General features: G+C 51.8%; 1 protein-coding gene across 4 annotated transcripts; it reads right to left on the bottom strand.

The window, feature by feature from the left end:
• Nucleotides 1–2,871: 2,871 nt before the first annotated feature.
• On the bottom strand, nucleotides 2,872–26,454 carry SLC45A1 (solute carrier family 45 member 1). 4 transcript variants are annotated; one of them, XM_055419493.2, is made up of 9 exons: nucleotides 26,341–26,454; nucleotides 20,748–21,168; nucleotides 19,923–20,015; nucleotides 19,203–19,427; nucleotides 12,682–13,424; nucleotides 9,206–9,359; nucleotides 7,360–7,536; nucleotides 5,339–5,544; nucleotides 2,872–3,141 (listed from the first exon to the last, which is right to left on the bottom strand). In XM_055419493.2, exons 1-9 carry the CDS (start codon nucleotides 26,452–26,454, stop codon nucleotides 2,872–2,874), a joined length of 2,403 nt encoding a protein of 800 aa, XP_055275468.1. The 4 variants fall into 4 exon arrangements, with proteins under 4 accessions (XP_055275468.1, XP_088701556.1, XP_088701557.1 ...); XM_088845430.1 differs by lacking the exon at nucleotides 26,341–26,454 and having other exon boundaries at nucleotides 9,176–9,359; nucleotides 20,748–21,144; XM_088845431.1 differs by lacking the exons at nucleotides 19,923–20,015; nucleotides 26,341–26,454 and having other exon boundaries at nucleotides 9,176–9,359; nucleotides 20,748–21,144.
• Nucleotides 26,455–26,908: the final 454 nt, after the last annotated feature.

The following is a 26,908-nucleotide window of genomic DNA, read 5'->3' as shown; positions in this document are numbered from 1 at the left end:
AACTGGCCCTGGGTGCCCCTCCTGCTCTTCAGCCCTGTGGGCCCTGGGCACAGTGGCTCAGCAGCCCCTTTGGTTCCCCACAGCTAGGAAAGTGGCGCTTGGCAGGGCCGGGTGCACGGCGGCCATGGAGATAACAGGTCCGGGGTAAGTTCATGTGTACGGGGCACGTTATTTAGGCATCACCTAGATTTACATAAATCAGAGCCACTTAATCTGCAGGGCCAAGAGGTCAGCAAAGAGATTGGCTGCGACCTCCCAGGCAGACATAGAATTCTAGGGCTGGAAGCACAGCTGTGCAGTGGTGGCTGTGAACAGCCACTGAGTGTCAGGGACTCACATCCCAGCCGGGAGCCCTTTGCCAGCCTCAGGCCTTGCAGTCCCTGCTCTGCCCACACGGGGAGACCCAGGGTGGTGTGAGGGCACCACCACAGGCCCCCGTTCACACCGTCAGCCTCTCCTGGCTGACCCGGTTGGTGCAGGTGTGTTCCTGGACTCAGAGCTATGGGACCAAAAACAGGACCAGTTACCCAGAAGCCTGGGATCAAGCTGATGGGCTCTGAGACCAGTGCACCATCTGCCCTGCACTGGAGCCCTGAGCAGATCCTCCCACAGGTCTGTGGGGACCCTGAGGGACCGGGGCCCTTGGCCTCCCTGCCCCCTCCCAGGGAGGGACAGTCAGAAGAACCTGTGGGGAGGCAGCCAGTGAATGTGACCGCCCAGTTGGGCTCTGAGGCTGCAGAAGCCAGTGAGCAGTCTCTGGGGTCCTGCAGTTCAGGCTTGGGTCTGGCAGGGTTGCAGTTGCCATTGTGGATGGAGCAGTACAGCCTTCGCCTGGGACTCACCTGCCCTCACTGAGGGCTCAGAATCCGAGGGGTCCTTTTTTCCCCTGGGTCATTGCTTGGTTCCGGTTGCCCCAGTGAGCTTCCCTTCCTGTGTAACTGTTTCCTCTTGGCCTATCTGAGTCCCCTGCATCCCCCCTAACTCAACCCTGTGCCTGCACAGCGTCCCGCTTCCCCCTACCCAGGTGCCTCATTCCTGGACCAGGTTTCAGCAGAGGGAGGTGCTGGCTTCTTTCACCCTGTTTGCTGGATGAACAAACAGGCTCCGCAGAGAAGTTTCCTTGGTGCAAAGGCCAAACGTGCTGCTGAATTGTGGGCACAGATGAGCAGCTGGAAGGGACTTCAGCCCCATCCGGGAGCCGAACCCACTGCTATCCCTGCCCCAGCTGTGCCTGCTCCGGGATCTCTCAGCCTCTCCAGCTCCAGTCCTGGTTTACATAATTCATTGGGTTTGGGTGAGGAGTTGGCATCTGCTTTACAACAGGGGTCTCTGGTGAACCCCTCCAGTGTGGACAGCCCTTTTTGGCCCAGGGTCGATCCCTGAGGCTGGCAGACTGTTTACCGGCTGGTTTCTTCTGGGCACCCGACCACTGCTTGTCACTCTCAGGCCCCCTCCGCTCCCCTTGTTCGTTGCACGGCCTCTGCCGCAGGTCCTAACTCCAAGTTGATATGAAACTCGGCCCTCATTGCCATACCTGGTCCTGCCACCAGGTGGCAGTGCCTCCAAAGCCGAGGCGCTATCCCTCTGGGTCCACCAGCCCCACACCCCCCACCCAACTGGCCCTAACTGGTCAGAGCAAGATGATGGGCACAGCTGCCCATAGACCAGACTCTTCTCAGAGGCTGCCAAGGGGCCAGGACCCCTGCTGCTTGTTTGGGACTTGTGGTCGGTGTGTCCTGTATGTTCCCCACACCAGGCGCTGAGGGTACGAGTAGCCTGGCCCCAGTGCAGCAGGTATAACGTGACCGGCCACGTTCCTCCCCACTTGGTGTGCCCAGCACAGGGAGAAGGGTCTACCCGGGTGCACCGGGAAGGGGTCCAGCCAGTTAGTGGTGTCCACTGCTGGAAGGATGGCGAGAAGCCCCATGGCGAAGGACCTCGACACCTGCAAGAAGTTGGTCCATCCAGGTCCATAAGCAGGCACTGGTGGGCGGGTCAAGTCTGAGGGCAGGATGGGCGTTCAGCGGGGGTGTCGGCTCCTGGAGGTTCCCAGCTTATCGAGCACACTAACCCCATTCTCTCCAGCATAGCTCACTCCCGACTGTCACCCCATCCTCCTGCTCTGCTCATGTTCTCTCAGCGCTCAGTGTCATCCTCAGGCCTAGAGAGGGTGTCATCTGTCTCTCCTCCTCACATCAGCTCCACGACGGCAGAAACCTCACAGCTAGACCTCCAGGACCTACCACTGCCCGCTCCCAGGATACTCAGTGGGTATCTGTAGGGTGCATGTGTGGAGGGAGGGATGGATGGATGGATGGATAAGTGGATGGATGGGTGAATGAATAAGTTAGAGAATGAATGGGTATGAGGTTGTGTGACCCCAAAGCATCCTCTAACTCTGTTCTGAGAAGCAATGTACAGTTAAGCAAGGCGCTCTCCGCCTTGTCCTGTAGACACTTGGGGCCAGATCCTTCTTGACTGTGGGCAGTTGTCCTGTGTACCTTAGGGTGTTTCTAGCAGTCCAGGGCATCAGCACCCACCCAAGTTGTGACAACCCAAAATATCTCCAGATGTTGCCCCAGTGTCTTTGGGACAGGGAGTAGGAGTGGGACGGGGGTTCAGGGTTGCCTCTGGTTATACGTGTATACAAAAATGACTCTTACAGTCCTCCACCAAGTCCCTATGACGAGTGGCCCAGTGCCCAGGTGACCTATTGCCCCTCAGAAGAGCCACACTAGAAACCATAGGCTCTGCTGTGGCCATTTATTGTCTTATCACATATTTACATCCCGACAGGAAACCTGTCCTGCTTCCGTCCACCAGGGCCCCTTGGGTTTCCGCAGCCCGCCTGCTCCAGACCAGGGCACACGCTCAGACGTTCAGCAGGAGGGGCCGGTGCTCCTCGGTGGTGGTGGCCTCACTGGGAGGGATTTCATAGACGACAAACAGCGAGGAGTACAGGCAGCCCAGGAAGGACACGAGGCTGGAGAAGTACATCACCCCGTTGGCACTGCCCACGACTGAGGTCAGGGGGCCCAGCACCAGGGACACCAGGATCTGGGCCAGGAAGTACTGGCAGCTCAGCAGGGAGATGTCAACGCCCATTCCCCGCCGGGTGCCATCCGCGCTGGACCCTGCGAACTGACCAGAGACGCATGTCAGCCAGACCAGGCCCCCTGAGGCCCGGGACCTGGCACCCCACGCCCGACAGCTTCCTGTTTCCAGGCCCCCAGTGCACAGGGAGTCTGGCCAAGACTTTAATATTTGTGAACAGAGATGACAAGACGAGGAATCCATGACCAGCAGGTACAGCCAGGCACACAGGTTCTTCCCTGTCTCACTCCCCTCAAGGCCGGCCAGGCCATGCCCCCTCCACCCTAGGTCATCCCCTTTCTGAACCCTTGTTGCTACAATGCCTGGCACACTCAGAGACCCCCTCAGGGTCTACAGCTCCTGCTCCTCTGGCCCATGGCCTCCGCCTTGGACTTTGGGCTCCCTGCACCCCCACCCAGCACCCAGCACCACACTGGGACATGGAGGACACAGGGTCTCTGAGCAGAGCCACCGAGTGGTGGCAGAGTGACCCTACCCCCAGCTTGGGCCACCCGCATCACGTAGACCATTGCTGGGTGCCACCTGGGGGCCAGCCTGGCCTGGTCCTACGACCAGATGTGGTCACCTCTGGGATGCTGACTACCCTTTCCAGCCCCACCCAAGGCTCTGTCCCCACAGCCCAGCAAGGGGGTCTGTGAATTGGCATTGTGTGTGTCCTAGGGACATCATCTCGGCCCGTGGGGCCACCGCGAAGGGAGGTCACAGGTGAGCCTTGGACCTGCAGCCCAGTGGAGACAGTGTGTCTGGAAGACTCACCGGGCAACAGAGGCCTGAGACATCCAGCCAGCTCCACCCTGATCCATCAAAAGTGGCCTGAGGCCCCACGTCCCCTCCCATAGGGCAGGGCCTCCCTCCACCAAGAACCGCGTATCTGGTGAAGGAGTTCTGGGGAGCTGACAAGCAGGACAGTGACACTCAGGCCACATGCACGGCTCACAGGCCGAGGTCCCTGCGCTGCCCTCGGGGAGAGCCATCCCTTGGGCTCAGGCCTGGGGGAGGTGATGAGATCCAGGGTTAGAGGGGCTGTAGGAATGGCCAGTATCACAGTGGTCTTCAGTGCAGAGTTTTAAAATCTCAAAGTCACAGCTAAAAATCTCTGATGGGAATATTGCTTGATCACAAGAAGGAATGAGGCAGGGATTCACTCTGCACAGCATAGATGAACCTCAAAAACACGAGGCTGGGAGAAGCCAGACACAAAAGGCCATATGTCGTGTGATTCCATGGACGTGACACGTCCAGAACAGGCCAATCCCCGAGACAGAAAGCAGATCATTGACTATAGGGGGCTGGGGGAGGAGAGGCCTGGAGGGGTGATACTTGGAGGCTTCTTTTGGCCAGGGGTGGGGGTGAAAGAAAGTGAAAGTCGCTCAGTCATCTGACTCTTTGTGACCCCACAGACTCTACAGTCCATGCAATTCTCTAAGCCAGAATACGGGAGTGGGTTCCCTTCTCCAGGGGATCTTCCCAACCCAGGGATCGAACCCAGGTCTCCTGCATTGCAGGCATATTCTTTACCTATCCCTTCTCCAACAGATCTTCCCGACCCAGGAGAGCCAGGGTCTCCTGCATTGCAGGTGGATTCTTTACCAACTGAGCTATCAGGGACGGGCAAGGTGTGTGTGACAAAAATGTTCTAGAATTGATGGCATGAGTATGCTAAAAATTGCTGAATCGTACTCTGGAAATGGTTGAATGGTGTGGTTTTGTGCTGAATTCTTCCTCACTAAAGCTGGTAAAAGAAAATCCACCCTGAACAAAATATCAACTTTTACATAAAGACGGGATCTTTTTTCCTGGTTTTTCCTTTTGCCTCTGACACCACCAGGGCGTGGCTTGGTCCTGTCACTTATCCTAAGTTCCTGTCTCTCACTCAATGTGGACTTTTGGCATGGATTCTCATTAAAAAAAAAAAAAACAAAAACTGTGTTCACATGTTATTGACCTCGTTCACAAAGTGTTTGGTGCCCAAGGCCCGGTGCTCCCAAGTGACCCTGAAGCCTGGCAGAGGGGAACCCCAGGGGGCGGGCCTCTCCTTGCCCCTCCCTCGCCACCTCCTGAGTCCCTATGTGGGCAGCTTCCCTCTAGGGTTTATGCTCTGCTGATGCGTCCTGATAATCTTCCCCTTTGAATGTGGCCCCCGAGCCATGCAGGAGGTCAGGGACCCTGCTCAGGTGGAGCCTCACCTGGACGTGGGGCCGGAAGCCAGACCCAGGGCACTCACCTGCTTGCTCTGGTAGTAATCGCACAGCAGCGAGTAGGGCAGGGTGCACAGAGTGGAAAACAAGACCCCGTAGGTGACACAGAGGGACAGAACCACGTAAAGGTTCCTGGAGAGCGTGGCGAGCCCGGTCCCCAGGCCAAAGGCCAGGTACGCGATAAAATACAGCGTCCGGACACTGAGGTGCTCCTCCAGCTTCTCCAGGATAGCTGTCAAGGGAGAGGAAGGTGAGCACAACCCACCCAGGGCCCCGGGCACCCCCAGGCTGGCGGGTGAGCACCACCCCACCTGAGGCCCCGGCCCCCCCCGAGGCTGGCAGGCAGCTCACCCTCTACCAGAAGACCCGCTCAGGGACCACTGATGGGGTGTCCAGATGGGTGGCAGGACCCGGGGTAGCCCCGTTCACATCGGCCCCGGCCAGGCCCCCAGATGCTGCAGCAGGCGACAGGGTCTTTGAGTAGAAAGGCCAGAGGCTCCAGAGTTTAGGGTTTAGAGCTGAGCCCTGGATTCCTGCACAAATCCTACTGTTTCTGCCTCTCCTAATGTGAGGCCCCTGACAGCCCCACCCCAGTGGGCCCGCCTTGAAGGACCCTGAGAGGCCTGGGAGCTGAGACTCCACAGGACACCCCTTACAATGCCCCAGGGCCACTTCCCAACATCCAGGTGCCACCAAACGCCCACGCCCCCGGGGTCTGCCATTGAGAGTCAGGAAGTTCTTTCTTAATGTGGTCTCTCGACCCCCACAAAAGGTCCCAGACCCGATGGTGGGGCTGGAACGTGTTAACAGGGCCCACGGTTTACAGTTCTCAGGTGGAGTCCAGCCTGCAGCCTATTTCTGTACCACCCGGAGCTAAAGACGGTTTTTATAGCTTCAAATGTTTAAAACAAACTCGAAGATAAATAATTTGTGACATGTAAAAATTATCCAAAATCCAAATCCCTGTGAACATCAGAGAAGTTTAGCCAGAATTTAGCCCCACGTGGTCATCACGTCTCGTCCACCTCAAGGGCGGCCCTGAGGGGCCCCCACGGAGCCTGTGGCCACAAAAGCCGGAAGGCTGGGTTCTCTGGCCTTTACTGAAAACGTGGGCGAACCTCTGAGATGAAGTTTGGGGGCTGCACCCCCTCAAACTGCCCTGCCATGCCCCCACTGGGATGGCCCTGGCACCCTCAGGAATCCAGCAGAGTGTCCTAGGGCCGTGGGTCACCCAGAGTCAAACCTCAGGGTCATCGCGGACTCCCCATCCCCACCACCCACCTCCATGTCACTCCACCTGCCTCTCTGGTCTCCCCTGCACCGCCATCCCCACTGGACCAGCTACCACATGAACTGACATGGGAAAGACTTGAGGGGGGCTGGAGGATGGCACACCCACCTGAGGTGACTTCATGGTTTGTCCCTGGGCCCCCACTTGGCCCTTGCCTACGGGCCTGAACCCTCTGGCCAGTTGCTCGCTCGTGTCTGGACACATACCCTCCCCATATGGCCCTGCCCCCGACTGACCCCCACGATGGGTCACTGAAAACAGAGAAAAAGACAGCGCTGTCTGCCCCCAAACTGGGCTGCTGTGCCTTCACTGCCTGTCCTCTCGCCACCCTCCTGGAAGGCCACCACCCCCGCCGAGCCTGCCCCCCAAGCCTGTCCCACCTGCTGAGCCTGCCCACCCTAGCCTGCCCCCAACACCCCCCCAGCCTGCCCCCCAGCCAAGCCTGCCCCTCTAGCCTGCCCCCAACACCCCCAGCCTGTCACACCTGCCGAGCCTGCCCCCCAGCTTGCTCCCAACACCCCCCAGCCTGCCCCCAGCTGAGCCTGCCCCCCTAGCCTGCCCCCAACACCCCCAGCCTGTCGCACCTGCCGAGCCTGCCCCCCCTAGCTTGCTCCCAACACCCCCCAGCCTGCCCCCAGCTAAGCCTGCCCCCCTAGCCTGCCCCCAACACCCCCCAGCCTGCTCCCCAGCCATGCCTGCCCCCCTAGCCTGCCCAGCCAAGCCTGCCCCCACCCCCCACCCCTGCCCTGCGGGTACCTGAGTAGAAGGCAGCACTGAAGGCGTAAATGCACATCCCCCAGCAGCCCACGGTGACGCCGCTGTTGTACTTCTGATATGCTTCTGACGTGTGCGGGGCCTTGGGGTCCCCCTGAAACACCACTTCGCCCATGAAGTCCGTGTAGAAGAGCAGCATCCCCTCGAAGGAGAGCCACCCTGGGGGGGGACACAGGTGGTGACTGCGGGGCAGGCACTGGCTCACTGCCCCCCCAGCAGGTGGTTCTGCCCACCATCAGTGCAGCACATGAATTTTGTCGATTGAAAGCTTAAAGAAGGAGGGACCTCCTTGGTGGTCCAGTGGCTAAGACTCTGAACTCCCAATGCAGGGGGCCCGGGTTCCATCCCTGGTCAGGGAACTAGGTCCCACATGCCACAGCTAAAAAAGGTCCTGTGTGCCACAAGTAAAGGTCCTGTGCAGTCAAAGAAGTAAATAAACATTACAAATTATTTAAAATATTTTAACAAAATTGTTCTAATTTTGTAAAAATAAATGTAAAAAATATTTTTTAAAAATATGAAAGAATTATCTTTACCATCCAGAGATGCCTTTACCTCTGTTAAAATTTTGTAGGTTTCCTACCCTTCCTTTTTAAAAAATTAGTTAGTTCCTTGACCAGGGTTTGAACCGAGGCCCCCTACATTGGGAGCGTGGAGTCTTAACCACTGGATCACCCAGGAAAGTTCCCCTACCTGTCCTTTTTAAAGTAAATATAACACATGCCCTGTTGTGAGAAGGGTTTTCATTCTGTTCTTTCTCTGAATCCTATTGCCAGGAGGAAAGTTAACCGCCACCTTCTCTGGTTTTCCACTCGCTCCTCTGCTGGGAAGAAAGAAAATGCCAGCAGGGCTCCAGTCACAGGTGGGGCAGGGGGTCACCTGCTTACCTTGGAGAAGTACCTTAGGAAGGGCAAGTGTTGATGGAAACCTAATTTGCTGCTTCCTCTGGTTTCCATGTCCATTTCTCTCTCATAGAGGAAGGAGGTGGTGTTTACTGGGCCTCTGGAACCCCAATAATTATCATGCACATGTCCTGTGCCATTAAATACTCTTAAAGAGCCCCGTCTTAATGGCAGCAAAATATTTCACAATGTGGATTCACCCTAATATACTTACCCATTGCTAGGCGTTTACCCTTTTTCCCATCTTGGTCTTTGGCTGTTATAAATCATGCTGTGATCAATACCTCATACAGGTTTGATTCATGATCAAACCTCTGACTACATCCTCGCAACAAATACCAAATAGGATCCCTGGGATAAAGGCTATGGGCATTTTTTAAGATTCTTGTCTGTTGCCAAATTGCCTTCTAGAAAGTCATTCTGCTTTACATCCCACAATTGCTTAGGTTAAGATCAGAGGGTCAACAGCCCAACAGTGAAGAGACCCTGGAGGGAATGGCATGCTAGCTGGGGCTTCTTGGTATTCATCTGAAAGCTGAGCCTGTGAACTTGAGACCAGCCCCAGACACGTGTGTGTCTGGGTATGTCTACATCTCAGCTTAGAGTCAGGGGTCCAGACTGGCTTAAGACACAAATTCCTCCAGTGGGAAAGAGATAGCCCACTTAACTGTGAGTTGCCTGAGGAGCTTTTGGTCCTGAGGATCTGGGCTCCGTGGAGACCCAGGGGACCTGGTTAATCTGGGAATGCCTGGAGCAGGCACCTCCCTGCTCCATCCCCACCTCATCCTGCCCCTGGTGGTGTCTGGGGAAGCCCAGTGGGTTGGAGAGGCCTTCCGGCATTCCTAGCCCTGGGTCAGGGCCTGTGCCCCTGCTGCAGGGCCACCCAAGGGGGGCACGACAGGCAGGAAGCTTTGCCACAAGCTCACCCAGGAAGTGGTTGACGCAGAGGTGGCGCAGCGCCCTGGGCATGTTGCAGATGGTGAAGCAGAGATGCCTCATGGACAGCGGCTGCCCCGACGGCTCGCTGGAGCCCGTCAGCTCACTCTCATATTTCACACCGTTCAGTAAAATATTTGCCACCTGTAAGAGAAGCCCCCCAAATCCCTCATCAGAGCACTACACCCTGGCCATCCCATGTGTGTGTGTTAGGTTGCTTAGTCATGTCCAACTCTTTGTGACCCCATGGACAGTAGCTCGCCAGGCTTCCCTGTCCTTCACCATCTCCCAGAGCTTGCTTAAACTCGTACCCATTGAGTCGGTGATGCCATCCAACCATTTCATCCTCTGTTGACTCCTCCTCCTGCCCTCAATCTTTCCCAACATCGGAGTCTTTTCTAACGTGTCAGCTCTTCACATCAGGTGGCCAAAGTACTGAAGCTCCATGCGTGTGTGTTAAGTCACTTCAGTCGTGTCCAACTCCTTGTGACCCCATGGACTGTAGCCCACCAGGCTCCTCTATCCGTGGGATTCTCCAGGCAAGAATACTGGAGTGGATTGCCATGCCCTCCTCCAGGGGATCTTCCCAACCCAGGGCTCGGACCCGCATCCCTTACATTTCCTGCATTGGTGGGCAGGTTCTTTACCACTAGCGCCACCTTTTGCTTCAGTGAGACAGTGCATTAGGAACACAGACCCAGAGGCTGTGAGGGTTTGTCTTTCTGGACAGTGTGAACCGGGCACCAAACACCATGCTGCTGTTCTCTGGCCACCCCGCTGAGGCCTGAGGTCCGAATGAGAGAAATGACCTTATATCATATGACTTTATGACATTTTAAGAGGCATATAACATTAGTCTCTTCAGAGACAGGGGCAGCTGAGCACAAAATCTCCCTTCGCTGTGACTGCCTTTCGGCCACAGAGGGTAAGCTTGCCCAATGCGAAATACATTTGAAAGAAAAGAAATACAGATTGGCTCAAATTCAGACATTATGAAGTCCCGACTTTTCCAGAAGAGAGGATGCAAAAGACTGATTTCAACATGACTGGTGGATGCCTGCCTACATGGGGGCTTAGGGGGGCCCAGGGGGCCTAGGTAGGGAGCTGAGTACCCAGACAGCCCCACGTCACCAGCATTGAAACGGGGACGAGTGGGTTCAGGGCAATGCTCCAGGGACAAATACACTCACGGCTCTGTCTGCAACCTCTTCCCGGAAGGACAAGACCCGCCCTGGGCTGGAGGTGCAGACACCAGCCAGGTGAGCTGTTGGCTTTGAGAGGTACACATCTTGAGAGGAGAGAAGGTACTTTACTGTGGGTCCATGCAGGAGCTTGTGCTGGATGCTCCAGGTGGAAGAATGAAAAGGAAGGAAACAGCTCACAATGCCTGTTCTGAGGGCAGCCGCTGCACCAACAGAGCTTGTCACCCATAACTGCTGGAGCAAGTCTTCACCTGACACCCTGTCCCCACTGAACCCAGATGTGTTCACACTAAGCTCATGATTTTTACTTTCCTGCCAGAACCGATTTGAAAATGGAATGTTTTTAAAGGATGAAAAAGAGACTTTCCACCAGAAGCCAGGTGGGGTTTGGGGCAACTGGAGAGAATGGCCCAGTACTGACAAAAAGCCTGATGAACTAACTGCTTTAAGGTCATCAAGAGTGAGCATGACACACCCCTGACCTGAGCACTTAGAGAAATCGCTTCCCTCTGCCAATGACTGGTTTCTTCCAGTGACTTTCAGGGCTTCAAACCCTTTCTGGATCAGAGCTGGCGGACACCGCCCACTGGGGCCTGGACACTTCTCAGCAGGACGGGCACCCACCTGTGCAGAGCGCTTCCTTGAGGTGGGATGGCGTTAAGTTTAAGATACGATAAAAGAAGATCCTAGGATTGACTCTTGGTCATGCAAAGGAGGTGCGCTGAACTTCAGAATTTAACAGCAAAGCCAACATGAGAGGCCACCTCCCAACACCTCTGCTGGGCCTCCTACAAGGTCAGGTGTCTTCTCAGGCACAGGGTCAGGGGGCATGCCTGAGATGAGGCTGGCACTTCTGGTCACATGGGCTACTGTGTCCAAGGGGCGTGTCCAGGTCACTTGCTTCAGAACTGCCCTCCTGGGGGCCTGTGCAGGCTGATTTCTGCTCAGGAAACTCCATCCCCTGGGTTCCCTGAGGGCAGCGGGGGCACAGGGCCCTCATGTCTACTTTAAAAGGCGAGAAACACTCTCTGTTTTTAAGTCTTGATTGAATTTGTTACAATATTGCTTCTGTTTTAAGTTTTGTTTTTTGGCCCCAAGGCATGTGGGATCCTAGCTCACCCACCAGGGATTCAAACCCACAACCCCTGAATTGAAAGGCAAAGTCTTAACCACTGGACCACCAGGGAAGTCCTAAGAATAACTCTCTTTAATGTATTATTCTTTACAGCATCAGACTTTACTTTCACCACAACACATCCACAACTGAGTGTCCTTTCCTCTTCGGCCCAGCTGCTTCATTCTTTCTGGAGCTATTTGTGACCGCCCTCCGTTCTTCCCCAGTAACATACTGGGCACCTTCCCACCTTGGGGGCTCATCTTCTGGTGTTGCATCTTTTTGTCTTTTCATACTGTTCATGGGGTTCTCGCGGCAAGAATACTGGAGTGGTTTGTCATTCCTTCCTCCAGCGGACCACATTTTGTCAGAACGCTTCACTGTAACCCGTCTGTCTTGGGTGGCCCTGCATGGTATGACTCATAGCTTCATTGAGTTACAGAAGCCCATTTGCTGTGGCAAGGCTGTAATCCTCTTCAAGATCATGGACTCTGAAAATGGCTAAAATCCCACATATCGGCTGGTGGCCTTGCAGCCAAATCCCTCATACAACACAGACAGCCTTCCAGAAGGTTCTCTGCTTTTCCAGAACATCCTGGCACCCTTTGGGATCCAGAGTGTTGACAGCCTCCCGGCTGGCCGGTTAAGGTTGCCCACCCAGGGAGGCCCCAGAAACAGCCCCCAGGCTTTACCTTTTGTTTCTGTCCTTCAGGAAGCCTGGGCTTATTGCCGTGGGTGCGCATGGCCGAAGTGGGCTGGATGTGGTGGGAAAAGACTAGAAATGACGGCAGCACATATGATGCTGAACTCACGGAACCACCTCTGGGCAAACATGAGGGTGTTTGAAAGAGCCGCCCCTCTGCTGTGGCCAGTTTCTTGGAGTGCTGCAGAGGCCCTGAGTGCGCCTGCGCTCACACGGGCCCCAGAATCCCCGCACCAACTGGATGAAGAGCATGAGGCTACCGGGGCTGGGCGTATCCTTGAGGCCCATCCATTAGACCCAAGTCTTTCTTGTTTGGTTCACCCTGATGGGCCGCGAATTTCCTTCCAGGTCATCTGTCTAACTGAAGTGGGGGGTACCACGTGCATGGCATCCTCTAACCCCTGGTTCCTCCCCGTCCCACGCCCCAGCCCCGACGTTTGCTTTTACCTGTTGACTGAAGGTCACGTTCCTTCTCCGGCTGGTGTCGGGGCCGCTTCCTCCGGCCGCATCCGGGATGGCCAAGGTCTGGGGTCTCTTCAGGATCCCGGCTGACCGTGGCTTGGAGGTGTCCAGGGAGCCCACCCTCAGCATGTCCCCATCGGGGCCAGCAGCCAGGGTGACGTCCCGCCGGTCCCCGAGGCCGTGGTCCTGGCGGTAGAAGCCGTCGGGGGCCCGGGGGAAGCTGACGCTGATGGTCTGCCTCGGAAGGCTGCCGGGGATGGCCAGGTAGCTGTCGTGGCCACCCGTGAAGCAGTCAATGAGGACACTGTCGATGTTGGACGTGGCAAAGGATGAGGCAAACTCATTGATGCCCGTCAGGGAGCTGTCTCTGCTGATGAAGCTGCCGTACTTGGGCGTGAGGGGGCTGAGCGGGGAGATGGGGCTGGAGAAGCTGGCATAAAGGCTGGGGGCTGGGGGTGGGCAGGGGACAGTCTGGCCCGCACCCTCCTCGCACAGGATAGGCGGGGACGGAGGCAGTGGGAGGCTGGGGCTCTTCATGGCTGGCTTCTTCTCGCCTGGAGGCCGCAGGGGTCTCTCGGGGATGCTGACCAGGGTCAGGACGGTGGTAATGCTCAGGATGACAGCTGTGAAGATGTAGATGACCCGCAGCTGCCCGCCCAGGGCTCTCCCAAAGCTGGTTTTATCCCAGTGGATCCCCCCGACCACGTATCCAAACCCTCCTCCGAGACCTGGGGAGAAAAGCAGTGATCAAGTTTCCTCATGGGTTAGGGAAGAAAGCCCATAAGAAGGTGCCCGCTTCCTTACTCAGCTTGAAAAATCTACTCCAAGGACCTGGATGGATTATCTGTCCCATCTACACCCCAAAGAAAAGCAGGAGAAAATGGCTGGGGGAGCGGGCCTGGGTGCCTGCACTCAAGGGTTGCCTGCCAGGGCATGATGGCCGCCTGCCCTCATTCTGTTCCCCTCTGCACACAGCGCTTTAGGAAGACCAGAAGTGAGTGTCGATTCCAGGTCACCTCCCCCCTGGAGTCCCACTCCTCCCCCAGCTCCAGGACCATGTAAACTTGGAGACCTGGTCCCAGCACAGACCACGGCACATGTGCACATGGGAATTCCAGGGGCCACCCTGGTCTTGCTTGTCTGATGACATCATCCTCAGGCATGCCTGCCATTAAGAGTCACCCCTAATGGGTCTCCCCTGGTGGCCAGCTCTCTAGGCCCTGGAGCCTTTGGGGAACAGCAAAGCTGCAGGGATCTAGTCCTTTCATCCGATCTCCCTCACCAATTCCACAGCCTTGGGGACCCGGCAAATGGTCAATGTTTCACGCAACACAACGTAAAAATGTAGTTGAAGTCACATTGCCCCCAGCCAGCAGCAATGAATATTCTCACCTCCAGAAAGTGCTATTTGCTCCAGCCCACCTCTGGGTTTCCAAAGATGTGCCCTTTGACTTTGAGTGCAGCTGTATTTTGACCAGGCTACTGGTTTACTCCTGGCGATGCACAGGAGCCTGCATCTGACCATCATGTGTCCTGTGCTACCCTCCGAGTGGGGAGACCCAGCCACATCAGGGGTTGGCCTTCTAGACAGAATCTCAGACATGAGTTTGAAAAAGCTCCGGAAGTTGGTGATGGACAGGGAAGCCTGGCATGCTGCAGTCTATGGGGTCGCAAAAATCCTGAGCAACTGAACTGACTGAGGTTTATCCATCTCTCTACAAATGACACAATTTCATTCCCCCTTTATTATTAACTTCCCACATTTACGGTCCTAACTAGCTTCCTCCCACCCCTTCTGAAGACATAGTTGCAGATTTGTGACCCTTAATCAAGGTCAGATTTGTGAGAACTTAATTTTTGAATTGCTGCTTTTGAACTGTGGTGCTGGAGAAGACTCTTGAGGGTCCCTTGGACTGCAAGGAGATCCATCCAGCCCATTCTAAAGGAGATCAGTCCTGGGTGTTCATTGGAAGGACTGATGCTAAAGCTGAAACTGCAATACTTTGGCCACCTCATGAGACGAGTTGACTCACTGGAAAAGACACTGATGCTGGGAAAGGTTGGGGACGGGGGGAGAAGGGGACGACAGAGAATGAGATGGCTGGATGGCATCACCGACTCTGTGGACATGAGTTTGAGTGAACTCCTGGAGTTGGTGAGGCAGGGAGGCCTGGCGTGCTGTGATTCATGGGGTCGCGGAGAGTCGGACACGACTGAGAGACTGAATTGAACTGAACTGAATTTTTATAAAAATAATCAAAGCGATACATCTGCACAGCTAAGGAACCACACATCAACTCAACAGCAAAGAAACAAACAGCCTGATTCAAACAGTGGGCAAAGGACTTAAATAGACATTCATAGACATGATCTGGGAATGGCCAATAGGCACATGAAAAGATGCTCAGTATGACAGATCATTAGGGAAGTGCAACTCTAGCCACAATGAGATATTAGTTCACATCCATCAGGATGGCCACTATTAAAACAACTTCTTAAAACCCAGAAAACAATAAGTTGGCAAGAAAGTGGAGAAATTAGAACCCTTGTGAAGTGTTGGTGGAGATGTAAAATGTGCAGCTCTTGTGGAAAATAGTATGAAATTCCTCAAAAAATTAAACATAGAATTATCGTTTGACCCAGCAATTCCATGTCTGTGTCTAGGCCCCAAAAGAACTAAAAGCAGGTTCTTGAAGAGATATTCATACATTCATGTTCATAGCAGCATTATTCACAACAGCTAAGTTGTGGAAGTAGCCAAAGAGTCCATCAAAGGATGAATGGGTAAGAAAAGTGTGGTCTATGAATGCAATGCAACACTATTCAGTCTTGAAAAGTAGGGAATTCTAACATACGCCACAGCATGGGTGAACCTTAAGGACTTTACACTCTATGAAATAAGACCATCACCACGACGAATCTGATGCCACTCACAAGAGTCACTTCAGGTAGTCAGATTCACAGAGAGAGGAAGTAGAGTGGTGGTTGCCAGGGGCTGGGGAGAGGGGAGATCGGAGGATTATTATTAGGTCATGAGTTTGTTTTACAAGATGAGAACATTGTGGGGACGGACAGTGGTGATGATGACCCAACAGTGTGAGAATATCACAGAACTACACGCTTAAAAATGGCTAAAATGGTAAATTTTAGGTTACTTGTATTCTAACATAATTTTTAAAAAGGGAAGAAAAAAAATCAGACATGTAGAGATCTTCCTGTGCTTACAATAGGATTAAATCCTGATAAATTCATTATAAGTTGAAAATATCATGGGCTGAAAAAAATGCAGCTAATACATACTCATATATATCAAATAGATAACCAGCAAGGATCTACTGTACAGCATGGGAAGCTACACTCCAATATATATAGTCACTAAGTCGCATCCATCTCTTGTTGCGACTCCATGGACGGTAGCCTGCCAGGCTCCCCTGTCCATTTTCCTGGAATTCTCCAGGAATGAATATTGGAGTGAGTTGTCATTCCCTTCTCCAGGGGATCTTCCTGACCCAGGGATAAAACCCGAGTCTTCTGCTTGGCAGGGGGTGCTTTACTGCTGAGTCACCTGATATGTATATATCTGAGTCTCTTCGTTGTACATCTAAAAGTAACACAACATTGTAAATCAACTATACTTAAGGTTTTTAAAAAAGGAGAAAAAAATGCATTGAATACACCTAACGCTGGGCTGGAAGAAGCACAAGCTGGAATCAAGATTGCCGGGAGAAATATCAATAACCTCAGATATGCAGATGACACCACCCTTATGGCAGAAAGTGAAGAGGAACTCAAAGGCCTCTTGATGAAAGTGAAAGAGGAGAGTGAAAAGGTTGGCTTGAAGCTCAACATTCAGAAAACGAAGATCATGGCATCTGGTCCCATCACTTCATGGGAAATAGATGGAAAAACAGTGGAAACAGTGTCAGACTTTATTTTTTGGGGCTCCAAAATCACTGCAGATGCTGACTGCAGCCAGGAAATTAAAAGACCCTTACTCCTTGGAAGGAAAGTTATGACCAACCTAGATAGCATATTAAAAAGCAGAGACATTACTTTGCCAACCAAGGTCTGTCTAGTCAAGGCTATGGTTTTTCCCATGGTCATGTATGGATGTGAGAGTTGGTCTGTGAAGAAAGCTGATCGCCGAAGAATTGATGCTTTTGAACTGTGGTGCTGGAGAAGACTCTTGAGAGTCCCTTGGACTGCAAGGAGATCCAACCAGCCCATTCTAAAGGAGATCAGTCCTGGGTGTTCATTGGAAGGACTGATGCTGAAGCTGAAACTGCAATACTTTGGCCACCTCATGCAACGAGTTGACTCCCTGGAAAAGAGTCTGATGCTGGGAGGGATTGGGGGTCGGAGGAGATGGGGACGACAGAGAATGAGATGGCTGGATGGCATCACCGACTCGATGGACATGAGTCTGAGTGAACTCCGGGAGTTGGTGATGGACAGGGAGGCCTGGCGTGCTGTGATTCATGGGGTCTCAAAGAGTTGGACACGACTGAGCGACTGAACTGAACTGAACTGAACCTACTAAACACCATCGCTTAGCCCCACCCGCTTTAAACATGCTCAGATTATTTTCATTAACTTGCAGTTGGGCATCTAACACAAAGCTTATTTTATAATAAAGTGCTGACTGTCTCATATAACTGATTGAAGACTGTCCTGAGAGTGAAAAACAGATCAGTTGTAAGTGTAGGGATGTCGACCCTTAGTGGTGGCTGCCACTGCCCAGCATCACAGGAGAGGCATGTGTGCATGCTAAGTCGCTTCAGTTGTGTCTGACTCTTTGTGACCCCATAGACTATAGCCTGCCGGGCTCCTCTGCCCATGGGGATTCTCCAGGCAAGAATACTGGAGTGGGTTGCCATGCCCTTCTCCAGGGGATCTTCCCGACCCAGGGATGGAACCTGCATCTCCTGCATTGGCAGGTGGATTCTTTACCACTGAGCCACATGGGAAGCCCCATGAGAGAGGACTGGACTGCTGATCAGTAGCCTGGGAAGAGAGCAAAACCTAAAAGCTTTTGTCAATGGCAAAAAATCATAAGTCAAGCCATCATAAGTTGGGGTAAAAAGGTTTATACACACACACACACATATATGTGTCTGTATGTACATAAGGTAAGACATGAATTCCTTCTTCCGACCTTCCAAAACCTACCTGCCTGGATCCATGCAGAAGCTCCCTGGGCCCACATGCATACAGGAGTGTAAAGAGAGAGTGATAAACAACTCCATTTTCTAAAAAAAGCAACTGAGGCTTGGAGAGGTCAAGCAGTTCCCCAAGGTCCCACCATCAACAGGAGGAAAAACACAAACCTGATTCAGGATTTCAGCTCCAAGAGCTCAGACTTTCTAACTGCTAGGCCACCCACTCTCTTCATATAGGCTCCCCACGTGTGACAACTTGCCCTTGATTTTTAGAAATCTTTCCCATCATTTTTTTATTTTATTTTTTTGGCTGTGTCACAAGGCTTGCAGGATCTTAGTTCCCTGACCAGGGATGTGAGTTCAAGGTTAATGCATCAGTGATACATACAAAATAAGGTGTCTTTAGACAGAAACACATAAAACAAGGTTATGTATTGATCCATTGACCAAAATGATGTGATTGGAGGTTTGCAGGAAACTAACCCTGTATGTCTCCATGGGGATTTGGGGTTGGCTAATTCCGGGAGTTGGTGATGGACAGGGAGGCCTGGTGTGCTGTGATTCATGGGGTCGCAGAGAGTCGGACACGACTGAGCGACTGAACTGAACTGAACTGAACTGAATTCAGGACTTATGGCGCTTTTCTAGGACGTAACTACATGGACAACAAGAACCAACACTGTATAATAATATCCACACACAGCTATATACACACATATTCATACATGGCTACATATACACTCACATGCAGATATATCAACAATATCGTCCATTAAAAATAACGAAATAATGCCATGCGCAGCAACATGAATGGACCTGGAGACGACCATACTAAGAGAAAAGCAAACATCATATGATTTCGCCTATATGTGGAGTCTAAAAAAAATGATAACAAATGAACGTGTTTACAAAACAGAAACAGACCTACAGACATAGAAAACATATTTATGGCTACCTAAGGTCGCGGAGAGTCGGACACGACTGAGTGACTGAACTGAACTGAACTGAAGTGGGAAGGAGACAGGGGAGGGATAGATTAGCATTTGGGATTAACGTATACACACTCCTATATATAAAACAGATAACGATAAGGACCCACTATATAGCACAGGGAACTATACTCATATCGTAATAACCTATAAGGGAAAAGAATCCGCAAAAGAATGTATATTATATATATATATATATGTATACTGAGTCACTTTGCTGCACACCTGAAAATAACATGACATTGTAAATCAACAATACAATGAAATATACATAAGATATATAACATCTGATGTGTATATTATTGATACCTTTGGTTTGAGAGATGCACTTTCAATCACTTCCCTGCTCCTCCCTTACCTGCCAGGAGGGCATGGATGTTCAGGCCCCGGTCCTGGTCGGCCGGGCTGCACACGTCCATCATGTACGCGTGACTGGGGTTGTCGGCCGAGTCCGCGCTGAAGTCCATCAGCACCACACCACACACGGTGAGAAGGATGCCCCACTTATGGTCACTGGCCGTGTCGGCCAGCGCCGTCCCAATGTCCCTGCCGTTGAGCAACAGCGAGAGGCCCAGCAGCGCCCCTGGGGATGGAGAACAGAGTCACCCGGGGAACGCAGACCTGCCGGCCCTGACAGCCACCACTTACGGCTAGAATCTTGAGGGCCCCAAGAATTCCTTCTTAATCAAACCTCAAACAGAGCACTTAGATTAGAGTTTTTATCCCATCAAGCATAGCTGGAATGATGGAGAAGACTTTATTAACTCTTTTTTTTTGCCAAGCTGCGTGGCTTTTGGGATCTCAGTTCCCCACCCAGGGATTGAACCCTGACCACAGTGGTGAAAGCCTGGAACCCTAACCACCAGCCACCAGGGAACTCCTCTATTAACTTGTTTTAAAAACATGATCAGACAGACTTCCACAGTTAACCAGGGCTAGGTTACAGGGTACTCCCAGCTCCCACACCAGTGACGTGAGCTGGATTACTGGTTTTGGTCAACACTCTTAGATTTTCCCAAGAGAAAGCAGTTGGGGCCTTTTTTATTTTTCATTTTATTTCGATGCCAAAACAACAGACCTATAGCCAGGACAAGAATGAAGGGGCGTCTCCTTCCAAACCTTGAGGTACATCGGTCACTCCAAGCACCCAACAGAGGCTGCAGTAGGAATCCTGGAACAGAGAAGGTCAGTGGTCAACACTGGGGTCCCCACCCCTTGTGGAGACCAACTCGGACGCAGCCTCCCCAGAGTCCTGAAACACTTGCATTCACCTGTCTCCAGGGCACCTAAAGAATCAGATGATGAAACTCCCAGCCAGCAACAAAACCCTAAGCTAGAAAATGAAAGATAAACAGGCTCTTGGAATCACTGAGCTTCCCATTAAATTTTCTATTCAAGCTCCCATGAGGCATGGAGTTGCAGTGACCTCCTTGGGAATCCAAGGAAGTGCAGGGTCTCCTAGACCCAAACCACCCCCCACTGTATTGCTTGGATCCTCCAGTGACAGCGTGGAGTCTACATGGTACCATATCCTCTATCTGATTCAGGTAAAATTGCTTAAAAGATGGGGTCTGACTGGCCATACCTGGGTTTCCTAGAGTGCGTGCATGCTCAGTTGCTCAGTCATGTCTGACTCTGCGATCCTATGGACTTTAGCCCACCAGGCTCCTCAGTCCATGGGATTCTCCAGGCAAGAATACTGGAGTGGATTGTCATTCCCTTCTCCAGGGGATCTTCCCAACCCAGGGAAGGAACCTTCGTCTCCTGCATTGTCAGGCAGATTCTTTACCTAGAGCCCCACACAACTGAGTGGGCTCAACTTTGGCTCCTCTCTTGTCCCCCAGTGAGGTTTCTGGAAGCTTCTAGGGAGGCTTCGGAGGCCGGCAGGCTGTGCAGGACTCACCGAGGATGGGGCTGATGAACCACACCAGGCTGTAGAGCTGGTCGGGCAGGCCCATCTGCAGCAACACAGGGGTCACGTACGCCGTCTCCATGGCGTAGCTGAACTCAATGCCGAAGAGGACGGAGCCATTGAACAGCAGCTCCCGGAAGGACCTCTGGGGGTGCAGGTCCCCGAAGTCCACCAGATCGATTGGGCAGGGGGTGTTGGGGGGCGGGGGTGGTGAGGGCCGGATGCATTTCCTCCTCTTGGGGTGTCGTTTGAAATTGTTGGCCCGGTGGCTGATGTGCTGGGTCACGGACCCCGAGTAGCCGGTGACTGGGGGCCTCCAGAAGTCCTGGGGGGCCAAGGTGGGGAAGAGGGCCTCTCCCGGAGGGGCGCTGCTGGCCGGGGGTATCATCGTAGGGGGGGCCGGTGGGTGCTCCTGTGGGGAAAGCCCAGTCAGGGGGCAGCTTCAACCGCAGGGCCTCTACTATTAGAGCAAGTTTATCCGGGTGGCTCTACCTTCATCCCCTGGGCCCTGCTACCCTGTCCACATGCGAACGGAGTTCACACGGGGGCCCCTTAGAGCCAACACTGAGCCCCCAGAGTTGAGCCTTTAGTGTGGACAGCGCTCCTGGACCTGGCTTTCACATCAGGGCAGCCTACCTTCCCAAGGGGACAAGAGTTGGTCCTTCAGGTCCTTTAGTTTGTCCCCAAGCTAAAACTCAAAGGGACAGTTCCCCAGACAGGCTCCACCAGGAGGGTCCGGAGAAGAACCAGGGCCACCAAGAGCCCTGTGGCTGTCCTCAGGCCCCAAAGGACACAGGGCTCTTCTAGGACCTGTGGCTGATTTTGCCCTCCCCTGCAGGCCCCAGGGGAACAGAGAAGGGTGACCAGGCACCCTGGTGGGTAGGCAGGGAGAAGGAGACCCACGGGCACCCTGAGCGCTAGTACATGGTGAGGGGACAGCCCCTCCATCTCAGGACGGAGGGCCACAGTGGGTACCCTCCCTAACACCCGAGTTTATGCTCCACCCTAAACCAAGGATCTGAACCTAAAAGGAGCTGAATGAGTTTAACTCAAGTCTTTTCATTTTACATCAACCGGACAAATGAATTTTCAGTTGAGCCCGGAGAACTGAGTCTTTTGCAGTATTTGAAAACGTTCTCTTTAAAGAAATAAACAGAACTTCCTGAATCCTGCATGTCACAGACAACACATTGAATAGGGATACAGTTTACAAAAAAAGAAAATGAGCAACAAGAAGAATTTGGGAGGGTGAGAAATAGATTTTCCTCCACCCTCAAGCTATTTTTTTTTGAGGAATTGTGTAACGCCCTCAGCCTCAATAGAGAATTAGCAGGCTTGCAGACCTTACAGACATTCCCACCCACTCTGTTCCCCACCCCTAACCCCTGGGGTTTGCAATCGGCACCCCTGGGCAGGCAACAGTTTTCACTGCCTAGAAATTAATCTAGATTGTAAATATTACAGGAATAGATTCTAGCTTGTTGACCTGTGTGTTTTAGCCAATGTCAATTATACTAAGCACAGGGAGAGGAAAACTGCTAAGATCAGAGGGAAAGAGACAAATAAAAACACAAGAGGGGGATGTCCTGGATTGGGATTGACCTCTCTGATGTAGCCCACTCCATCTGCCTCACAAAAAAGCAATGCCTATGTTTCATCTTTTTTTAAAAACAAACAAACAAACAACTTTTTGGTCTCATCTCAAGGCATGTGGGATCTTAGTTCCCTGACCAGGGACTGAACCCATGCCCCTGCAGTGGAAGGGTGGAACCTTAACCACTGGACCACCAGGGAAGTGCCCTTAAGTTTTCCTTGGAATCCTTCCTGAGAAGTAGGCCCCAAACCTGAGATGTCATTCCCAACATCGATAGGTTTCCTAACAAGAACTCTTGTTATTTACCAAAATAAACAGTAGAGTCTTTCTTTCAAAATAGTTTTTAAGCTTTAGAAATGAGGCCCTTATTTCTGACTTTAACTTACCGTATGCCCTCTGTCAAACGCTTGCTAGTCGATAACTTCTTTATGAATCACTCTGAAATCTCTTGTTATGTCAGATTTGCACCCCAAACTCCTCCCAGCCTATCCTGCCCACTCAGGGATTGTCTTCCTTCTCTTCAGAGGACACCATGATAGAAATGTTTTGTTCTATAGACGTCCCAGCAGGATTCAGAACATCATATGACTCCAACAAACCATCCATCCACCAATCCATCCATCCATTTATCCATCCTCTCTTCCATCCGTTCATCTATCCAACAATCCATCCATGCATCCATCCTTTGATCTACTTGCCCACCTACCTTCCTATCTTACCATTTGGCTGAGTACTGAATACCAAGACGCTGAATTTATAGAGATAAAAGAAAGACATAGTTCTTGCCCTCAAGCTAGGTGAAAGAGTGGAGGAAAGACATTCTAAGCAGTGGGGACCATCCATGAAAAGGAGCTCTGGGCACCAGCTGGGCACATTGGTGGTCTGATGGTGAAACCCATCAAGAAGGGATTATCTAATCAGCAAGATCTTGTAGGAGGTGGATTTTACATCAAGGTGACAGGGAATGACATAACCAGTCTGCTCTCATTTCTAGAAAAGGCTTATCTCATGACCTTAAAAAATATCCCATGCTCTCTTCTACAGTAAGAGCAGAGGTACCCAAGAACTATGTAGACAAGTAATACTTCATTAAAAACATAATCCACTTAGGAAGATTAAGTCAAGATTTTTTAAAAAAATTTAAACTAAGCATCTTGTTTTTGTTCCTTACAGGTCTCACTCAGGCCCTTAAACAGTAAATACTCCAGAAAAACTGGCTGGTCTTGCCTTAAAAAACCCAGGTGCTTGTTAGCTATCCCTGGAGCTTCATTCATTAAGATGACAGAAATATGATACTGATGAGCCTACTTGCAGGGCAGCACTGGAGACGTAGACAGAGAACAGACTTAGGGACACGGGCAGTGCAGGAGGAAGGAGAGGGTGGTATGAATGGAGAGAGTAATATGGAAGCTTATACGTAAAATCGATTGCCAATGGAAATTTGCCGCATGACTCAGGGAACTCAAACTAGGGCTCTGTAACAACCTTGTTGTTCAGTCACTCAGTCGTGTCCGACTCTTTGCGACCCCAAGGACTGCAGCGTGCCAGGCTTCCCTGTCCTTCCCCATCTCTATAACAACCTAGAGATGGGAAAGGGTAGGGAGTGGAAGGGAGGTTTAAGAGGGAGGAGACATATGTATACCTATGGCTCATTCATGTTGATGTATGGCAGAAATCAAACCAATATTGTAAAGCAATGATCTTACAATTAAAAATAAACAAATTTTAAAATATCACAGAAATAGAGGAGCTGCTGGAACACTGAAGACTGTCTCCTGAGAAGTCAGAGGAAGACCTTAGCCCAGGTGTGTTAAAGACTTTAACTGACTCCGCTATCTGGTCACAGCCTTATACCTGCCTCACTGGCTAACTCCTTCTCTGCCTCTCTCCCTGCCCCTGCAGGCGCACGACACCTCTCTTACCTGTTGGTATCTTACTCCCATAAAGTGAACTTCAGTGAAAATATATTAGAAACTCTTTCATTTTAGAATGAAGGACCATGAGCCCAGTGTTGAAGAGTTTCAGCCTTCCATGAATAGGGTAGAAGCATATTTTTGAAAAGGGGAAACTTTGGAACCCACTTAAAATGGACAGGGGAGCCCGATGGGCTCCAGTCCGTGGAGTCACAAACAGTTGGTGTGACTGAGCACGCATGCTTAAAATGGGTTACCTAAATACCCGATGTCTCTACCGGTGTTGTGACAGCTTCACCACCACCTGCCCACCGCCTCCAGCTTTAAAACACAGCCTGCAGTCTGTCCTAGCAAAAGGGAGACCCCCACCCCTGCCCATCCTACACTCCTCCTCCCTCCTCTAAATCAGAATAATTAAACCTGAAATCGAAAAAAGCCTTCACTATGGATTCATTTTCAAGTTTCAGGTTTACCACTTTTATTTTAAAATACATATATTAAAAGTTGCCCGTGAAAGCTTATTCGAAAGTAAAATGAAGTGGCTCAGTCGTGTCTGACTCTTTGCGACCCCACGGACTGTAGCCTCCCAGGCTTCTCCGTCCATGGGATTTTCCAGGCAAGAGTACTGGAGAAGCTTGCCATTTCCTTCTCCAGGGGATTTTTCTGACTCAGGGATTGAACCTGGGTCTCTCACATTACAGGCAGACGCTTTACCCTCTGAGCCACCAGGGAAGCCCAAGCTTATTCTAAGGACTGTTTAAAACTCATTAAAAAAAAATTCATTTTTTAATGTTATTAAAAAATGAACGTAAAATGTAAACTAGTAAATGGAATTTTAATACACTAACAAATATTCATCAGACATCTTATTATATTACCATTACTCAGACCACCCCCAGATCTGCACATATTCTTGGACCCCCCACAGGTTGTATGCTGGGTCCACTGTCCTTCTAGAATACAGAGGATGTTTCAAAGAATAAATCCCTCAAGTTGATTGGGTAGCAAATGATTAATAAAGATAAACAATGTCCATGTAATTCGAATGCTTAAAATTACCCCACCCCTTCTACTATTTCTCCAAGTTAATATTTCAAAGAAATCTTCCCAGATCAGTGAAGGACTCTGTGGACTTCAGTGAAGTCGCTCAGTCGTGTCTGATTCTTTGCCCGCCAGGCTCCTCCATCCATGGGATTTTCCAGGCAAGGATACTGTAGTGGATTGCCATTTCTTTCTCCAGGGGATCCTCCTGACTCAGGAATTGAACCTGGGTCTCTTACACTGCAGGCAGACTCTTTACTGTCTCAGCCACCATCTGAGAAAGGTGGACTTCAGCGGATGTATTTAGTGAGCTAGTTACTGAATCCTAGTCCACTTCTCATTTTTGATCGGTGGCAATCTGGCAGACCATTGATCCCCAAAGCCCTGGTGAGGAACACACTGAACTTGAGTTTCATCAGCACCCGGTCCTACCTCCCTACAAAAGCTGAGAAAACACAAACATTATGGTAAGCCCAGCAATAACTTATGAAGTTATTTCTTGTCGAGGGCAGGATGAATGGATTGCCATCACCCTTTCATTTCAACCTCAGCATGTTGCCCTTGACAAGAAAGCAGAAATCCTTGGTGCTCATCATAAACTTAACCCTGGGGTGCTGAGAGAGGTTACACCAGGGCCCCAGCCATTCAGAGCTTTCAGTCGCTGGTGGGAGGTGGACTGGAAACTGATGACACCTGCCCAGGTGACCTGGGAACAGGCCTCAGGCATCAATAAGCGCCGCGTAAGCCTGGGGGCAAATCCCAGTGTTTGATCTCTTTCCTTGCAACTGTGAAATAAATCTCACCCAACTGCTACCCACCCTTCTCAGGGCTGGAGAGCTCTGCACTCAGGTGGGGAGATGGGGGCTTGGGGAGGGGGGCTCCACTGATAGTTCATTTAATTAAACAAGAGGAACAAAGGTCTCCGTGCCAACCTCCAGCCCCAATCCTGGCACACTGATTACCCTGGGGCCTAAGCCGCGGCGCTCCCAGCACAAAGCCGGGAAACTGCGGAGGGCACAGGAGGAAATGGAGGTACCTGTGGTTCCAGCCAGGAGGCATCCCTTTCCGAGGAGGACGGGCTCCTGCCTGCCACGCGCTGCGCTTGGGTCCCGGCCCGGCCGCCCCCGGCCCGCCGCTGCTCCTGCAGCATCACCCCGCGGGGCGGGGCCGTGACGTCACGGCTGCATCCTCGCCGCCCGAGGCCGGTACCCGCAGAGCATCCTTAAAGCGGCACCGCCCAGCCAGCCGGCCGCCGCGGAGGCGCTGGACCTCGCGCAGGGCCCCCCAGCTCAGCCAGCTGCGCATCTTCCCAAGTTTAAAGGCCGGCAGGGTCTGCAAGGAAAGCGCCAGAAACAGGTTTGCTATGACTTCTGAGCTGAAGCATTCTAGCCTTGGTAGGTGTCTTCCTCCATGAAGAAAAATATTAAAATTTTATTTTACGGCTGTGTTGGTTTAAAGATGGGTATATTAATGCTACATATTAAAACATTTCCCCTGCCCTAAGAATTCTTCCCCCTCCCTTCTGATTTTAAAAGCAATGAACCCATTTTTGAGGAGCCTTCGAAGCCCTGTGTGCTCTGGACCCTGCCCACTGTACAGATGGG

The sequence above is a fragment of the Moschus berezovskii genome, chromosome 17 (genome assembly GCF_049115385.1).
Source record: "Moschus berezovskii isolate FMDL1 chromosome 17, NW_MosBer_1.0, whole genome shotgun sequence".
NCBI lineage: Eukaryota > Metazoa > Chordata > Mammalia > Artiodactyla > Moschidae > Moschus > Moschus berezovskii.
This window is presented reverse-complemented; position numbering and strand designations above follow the sequence as displayed.

Excerpts from the sequence above, each read along its gene's own strand:
- SLC45A1 (XM_055419493.2), bottom strand. The coding sequence starts at position 26,454 with ATGCTGCAGGAGCAGCGGCGGGCCGGGGGCGGCCGGGCCGGGACCCAA. Across the intron at positions 9,360-12,681 it reads ACGTGACCTTCAGTCAACAG|GTGGCAAATATTTTACTGAA; the intron begins GTAAAAGCAAAC and ends CTTCTCTTACAG. Across the intron at positions 5,545-7,359 it reads CAGTGCTGCCTTCTACTCAG|CTATCCTGGAGAAGCTGGAG; the intron begins GTACCCGCAGGG and ends CTCCCTTGACAG.